At 47.5% G+C, this 6,920-nt stretch overlaps 1 protein-coding gene across 1 annotated transcript in view; it reads right to left on the reverse strand.

Moving 5' to 3' along the window:
- Nucleotides 1-6,920, reverse strand: part of EFCAB6 (EF-hand calcium binding domain 6) — a 303,634-nt gene that overhangs the window by 145,214 nt on the left and 151,500 nt on the right. The window contains 1 exon segment of the mRNA XM_008577701.1: nucleotides 6,662-6,830. Coding sequence (XP_008575923.1) covers nucleotides 6,662-6,830 — 169 coding nt within the window.

Genomic DNA, 6,920 nt, shown 5'->3' on the forward strand with positions numbered 1-6,920 from the left:
AAAAAAAAAAAAAAAAAAAAAAAAAAAAAATCACCCAGTTCCAGGTATTTTTGTTATAAGCAACAGAAACGGACTAAGACAGCTCCCAATAGAAGATTTAAAACCAGAATGAATAAAAATATTTAATACTTGAGTTTTAAAAAAACCTAATTCAGCAGAGTCACCTTATCACTCATCCCACCCAAGCGCTATGAGACGCCTGGCAGTGCTCATGGGTTCATGGGGCTTTGGTTACATTGGGGTCCCTGTCCCCTAGGTGGGGGATTACAAATTTGTGATACTGGGATCGGGAGGGTGCAAATTCTCTAGATATGTGAGTTTGATCAGTGCCGGAAGGGAGTAAGATGCTCTACTCGTAGGAGGAAGAAAAGCTCATTCTGTGTTAAGCATGTGGAAGGTCCTTGCCTTGGAGCAGGTACAGAAGAAAGGAGCGGGTGGCACAGAGAACCTAAGACCCTGGTTGAGCTGTTACAGCCTCTCGCTTCTCTGGTGCATGTGTGGGAGACTCCGGGAAAGCTTGCTGATGGGCTCTGCAGCTGTGTCTGTCTCCAGAGGCCTCAGCAGAGGCTCCAGAAGGGGGACAAAGAATGACAGTGAGCTGAACTGTTTCATGTGTTTACTGAGAATGAAGAAGTCAGGAACAGCCTTGTCTCCAGAGGCCTCAGCAGAGGCTCCAGAAGGGGGACAAAGAATGACAGTGAGCTGAACTATGTTTCATGTGTTTACTGAGAATGAAGAAGTCAGGAACAGCCCATTGCGGGAACCTGAATTATAACACTGTCCTCAAATTCCTGATAGATTATTTAGCTCAATTAATGTACTTGCTCAATTAGACTGATTTTGACTATGTGTCATTGGGTATTCTGTCATTTTATGTTCCCCATGTGTGACTGGCCCCAATCAATGGAACCATTCCCCCTGGTGTTACATGTCAGGGACTCCAGCTTCTGCCTTATCCATGTGGCCCACAGGGCTTAGTGCTGTGCTAAGTGCACCCTCGAAACGTTCACCGAGGGAAAGAACGGCAGAGACCGCTATACTTGCCTACGTAAGGCATGTGGGGAGTCCTCGGAAAGTTCATGGAAAGAGTCATATTATCTTTTAATTCTATTTTTCCACAAACTTTCTGAAGTACTTTCTGCTTTTCTCATAGGAACAGAACCTTGCTTTTTCCATGGGTAGTAACGTGCCCAGCCCCAAATTATATATATATGTATAATAAATATTTATTTATGTATTTATAATTAGATACATACTTATATATATGTTTACACACACATACACACATATATATACATACATATACCTCCCAGTCTCCCTTATAGATAGATGTGGCCTTATAACACAGTCCTGGTCAATAAAATGTTAAGTGGAAGCTGCTGGGAGGAGCTTCTAAGAAAGATCTTTAAAAAAGAAAGACTTGGCCAGCTCAAGCCCTTTGCCCGTCGCCCGTCCCCTTCTTCCCGCCTGAGATGTGTGGCAGCTGGCGCTCCTGCAGCTGTCTTGCACTCATAAAGATGGACCTGGAATTGTAGAAAGCTAAGAGCAACCCGGGTCTCTGAAGACGCCGCTGCACAGGCCCTATATCAGCAGCACCTGGACTCCTTGTTACAAGAGAGAAAAATCACCACCTCTCCTATTTAAGCCACTGTTTGTTGGGTTTGCTGCTAATTCAGAATATGAAGGAAAAGGGAGAGGGGAGAGAAACTCTCCAGAGAAGGAATATAAAGGTTCCAGATCACCCTTAAGTTCAAGAACAGTTTTCCTGCAACACCACCAATATTGACTCATTGTTTAAATAAAACGAGACATAAGAAAATATGCAAAAGTCAAAAGGGGCCATTTTCTCTAGTGAAGAAGTTCAGCACATTACTGTATTAAGTTGCAAAGGACGGGCTATGTGGTGCAGTGGTCAGAGCAACAAACTGGGAGAGAGAATGTGCAATTACAAGGTTGTTGTGAGAAATGATGCAAAAAAACCCAGAACAGGTCTAGCACATTCCAAAGGAATAACCCCCTTCCTCTCTCCCTCCCCCAGTGGACATTGCTGCACATGCAACCATGAAAAGCACATGGAGTTCATTCACCCCCAATAGCTCTGCCCCTGCCAGGACTGTCAACTCGGTGTGGGGATACTGGTGGTCTCACATTCATCAGAAGGTCAGCTATGTCTTGCATTAAACAGAGGAAAAAAGAGAGAAGACAAATTATTAGTTGATAAACAAAATTTGTAGAGCAGGCAAAACCTTCCTGACTGCGGGGTGAGACAGGGAACAGTGTTCTCAGCAACGACAATGCAGGGACCCAGCAGTCCCCATCTCCTTCTAGATTCCATTCTTGCCATTCTCTCTCATGGAACCTGTGTGGGCAACCACCTTACACCCTGGCACAGGGAAGGAGAAGGCTGGTGAGAGTAAATAATTAGCACTTCTAATTAGAGCACGGGACATCCAGGCCGAGACCCAGCGCTGCCTCCACTTAGTTGACGAGCAAGTGTGTGCACGCACAGCGAGGCAAACTGGTACACAAGTGCGTGACTTAGAGCCTCACTCCCACTTCCCTGGGATGAAACTCTGCTACCATTTCACTATACTAATTGGTGTTACACAGATTTGGGGGAAGAGAGGGCAAGAACACTGTATATCCACAACCAAAATAATAGGAAGAAGTTAAGTGGCATTGTTATTAAAATTAACGTCCTTCTCACAAAACGCTGAGGCCAGATACAACCTCAAACATGCTGCCATCAATTACCTGCATTGCTCCCAGCAAGGCCGTGGTGCACCAGCAAGCCTGCTCATATGCGGCACCTAGCTAGTCTGCATTAGACCTATCCAGTCCCGAGCTACACCCAGCAAGGGTTTGAGGTTGAAACAGACAGACATGGATTCAAATCCGAGCTCCTGAACAGCTCACCAGCTCAGCGACAGAGCCACTATCTTAACTCCTAAACTTTGGAATCCTCATTTGTGAAATGGGCATACTGTAAATATACCTCCCAGGGCTCCTGTGAGGATTAGAAATAACAGGTAATGCAATGTCCACAGTGCCTGAACCCTGGAGGGGCTCAACAGATGGTGGTTGTAGTTATAACCACTGGCATCAGCAGCACTCCAGTGATGTAATCATCATCACATCGTTGTTGCTGTTATTAGCATTACAGAGCTGTTATGGTCAATCATACTTAAAGATCTCTAGAGAAGTCAACTCAAAGTTCGACTTTCCCAGACCCTCATCAACTGGATGCCCTGCATTATGCCAGATCTAAATTCTCTCTTTCTCCAGTATAATAAGCCCATGATTTTTCTAGCTCTGATTTCACCAGTAGTAGAAAAAACTGTTTTCCCTGACCTTTAAACAATCAACTCAATTAACAATGATCATTTACATTTACATAATGCTTTACAGCTTATGAAGTTGAAGCCCAGGTCTGTAGTAGACTGTTTAAAGTCACTCCACTGTTGCTGATCTTCAAAAATGGTCACAATAGGATTTTTTCCAAAGGTTAAACTCAGCAAGTCACTAGGAGGGAAAACCAGAGCATAATTTGCCTAAACATGTTCACAGCAAATTGGTTGTTAATTTTCATGTTAAAAAACAAAGAACTTTTTCCCTGCATATCAGTCTGTTATGGACTGAATGTCTGTGTCCCCCCAAAATTCTATATTGACATCCTAACCCCCAGTGTGAAGGGGATTAGCACCCTTACAAAAGAGACTCCAGAGAGCTCTCTCATTCTCTTTCTGCCACGTGAGGATGCAACAAGCAGTAGTTTGCCACCAGAAGAGGACCCTCAGCAGAATTAGGCCCTGCTGACACCCTGATCTCGAACTTCAGCGCCCAGAGCTGCGAGAAACAAATTCCTGTTGTTCATCAGCCACGGGGTCTGCGGCACTTTGTTACAGCAGCCGGAATGGACTAAGGCACGGTTCTTTCTGGGTTTCTACTTTTCCTTTCCCCCTTACCCTGGGCAGAAAGCAAGTGCCCGAGAGCCAGGAGATAGGGCAGAGAAAGGGGTAGGACCATGCTGGTTGCCACCACGAAGCAAGCAGCAGGACAAGTGTTCAGCCAGCTTCACTTGAAGGAATTCCCAGCTGGCTTCTGGAATGCCCGCTTCTGTCAGTTCTCAGGGTGGCATCCATTCAGGGCTTCACCAAGGATTCTAGTTATTCTTCAAATTCATTCATTCATTCACTCACCAAATGCTTACTGGGCACTACTTAGTGCCAGCACTTGGGATGCGTCACTGCACAAAAGAGAGCAAAACGTCCATCTGTGGAGCATGCGCTTTGATAGAGGAAGACAAGCAAACAGAATAAGAAATGAACAAAGGCCCTGTAAGCACAGTATGCATGACAGAAGGGGACAGGGGCTGTGGAAATAAACATAGGGTAGAGGGGATCAGGAGAGGAGGGCAGGTTGTGTTTGTAATGGGAATGTCAGGGTCGCCTGGATGGGGGAAGAGCACTGAGCACACTTGCAAGCGGCGAGGGGCAGACCCACGCAGGTGCCTGAGGACCCGCGTCTCAGGCAGAGGGTATGGCCAGTGCAGAGGCAGGAGTGCCTGCGTCCGAGGAAGAGCAGAGGCTGGTGGGCTGGACTGTGGCGTGCAGGGAGTGAGGTCAGAGAGGTCCTGGGCGGCTGGGTCGCGCAGGGCCTTCCAGGCCTCTGGTTGTCACTTGGCTGAGACGGACAGCCATGGTGGGTTCCGAGCAGGAGGGCTCTTGTCAAAGGGTCGCTCTGGCTGCTGTGGTGAGAATAGGCTGTAGCGTGGCAGGGTGGAAGCAGGGAGACCAGCGAGGAGGCCGCTGTGACCATCCAGCGAGAGATGGGAGGAACCAGCCGTGGAGGTGGAGAGAAGCCATCATGTGGAGAACAATCTCGAAGGGAGCTTTGCTGATGCATTGGATGTGGGTGTGAGAGGAAGAGGAGACTCCACGAAGACTACACGACTTTAGCCCTGACCAACTAGAAGAAAGGTTGCCCTGGACTGAGAACGAGAGGACGCTGGCAGAGTGGCTTTGGTGAGAACGCAGGCGTCTCCGAGTATGCCCGCGTGGAGAGGTCGGGGGGCAGGAGGAAACCCGCGGCTGGAGCTCAGGGGTGTGTCTGGGACACGAACAGGGAGTGTGTGGTTCATCAGTGACAGATCAAGCTGCAGATGGAAGAACCTGCCGCTAAGCTGATGGCACACGGGTGCTTTCAGGGGAGCAAAGGGGTGGGCTAGGCAAGAAGCTTCCCTCAGAGTCAGTGGTCGTGAGTGTGAGTCCCGCCTGTGCCACCACCTACTGCCACTTCTTGAAGATAGTCCTTTTCCCTTTCTGAAAAATCAGAGGCAGATTAGTGACTCTTGGTTCCCTGTGAATCTGTGAACTGACTCTAAGAATCAAGGGCGCTGAACACTGACAGTCCAAGACTACCGAGCATTAGGGGCAAGGACAGGCGCCAGGGGATCTGGGGTGGAAAATAAAATCTAGGACAAATGCCTTTCAGGGAGGGGAGGGAGGGCGGAGGGAGCTGGGCGGCTGGCACCCGTTGGCTTGTCAACTCCCCGCAGTTCAGCTCCAGGCCCCGCTCCCTCCACTGACACTGCTCCCATCAAAGTCATCAGTGACTAGCTGCTGCCCACCTGGTCCCCAAACCATCCTCGAGCCTTTCCTCCCCCTTGTCCCCCTATTTCCTGTCCCTTGCCCCTTATTTCTATGTATTTTTTGAACCCATCTCCCTGCCACCGCCCTTATGCTCAGGTGTTGTCAGACCCTCGACATCTCTTTGTTCTGTTTTGTTTGGGAGGGGAGAGGGTCTGGCCTGCTTCAGTAGCTCCCCAACCCCATCTCTGCGCCTCTAGCCCTGCTGTCCCACGGCCCACCCTCTGTGGTGCTGCTGTCTGGGGGCTTGGAAATGGGAGAGTGAGGCGCCCACTGCTGCCCAGCACAGGGCAGGCTCCAGATGAACGGTGGGTACTAATGTCATTATTCTCTTCTTGGAAATACATTTCATTACCTTCTTTTGAATTTGTCCACATGGACACCACTACACCAGTACATATTGAAATGCTTTCCTTAAAAATAGCTGAAGATGATTAGCTAGAGGGATCATAATAGGAATTTTAAGCAATCATTTAAATTAGTTCCTGAGAAGTCTATGCAGAACCCTTCAAGCTGAGCCCTTTCTGGCAGAAACTCGCCAGTTCCCATAAGCACATGCAAATCAGCACTCTGAGTTTCCCAGATTTCGCTGCCAGATTTTTTTTTGCTTTCTAGAGGAGCAACCACAGCTCTGCTATCGCAGCATCCCGGGAACTCTTCGCGGCAGGCAGGGGCCCGAGCAGCTTCTGTTTCCCCTGCTCCGCCCCACGACGCACGGTGCCAGGTGCTCAGCACACAGCCAAGCGACGCATCACGAATGCTTTGTTTTAAAAGTTTAAATATCAAAAACTGGCCACATCCATATTGAAAGTACTCTCCAAAGAAATTTGCAAAAGACAATTTTTAGCCAAAAGAATCCTTTTAAACTGTTGAAAAATGCCTAGAAATGGATCTGCTTTATCCTAGAATAAATCATTACTGAAAACATAATTCCTATCCCTTAAAGTATGTTAGTATAATAAAAAAAACTGAACTTCTTTAGGAAAGAAACATAGAGAAACCCATTCTCCCACCTTCTTGAAGTCATGCATATTGATTTTTCCATTAGGTTCCTTGCTGATGTCAAGAAATCGTTTTCTGAATGCCGGGTCCTGCTGCTGTATACAGTTTTTGAGTTTTTCAATAACTTCTTCTTTGGTCATATTCTTGGTCATGGTGGTCTTATCCTCAGTGGGCTTGGCTCTAAAATCACAAGCAGTCATTTAGATCCAGCCTCAAGTGACACACGCAGAGTGCTTCCTATAGACCTTGCCCCCTTTTTTTTTTTTTTTT

This window comes from Galeopterus variegatus, unplaced genomic scaffold (genome assembly GCF_000696425.1).
Source record: "Galeopterus variegatus unplaced genomic scaffold, G_variegatus-3.0.2 Scaffold1567, whole genome shotgun sequence".
NCBI classification, from domain to species: Eukaryota; Metazoa; Chordata; class Mammalia; order Dermoptera; family Cynocephalidae; genus Galeopterus; species Galeopterus variegatus.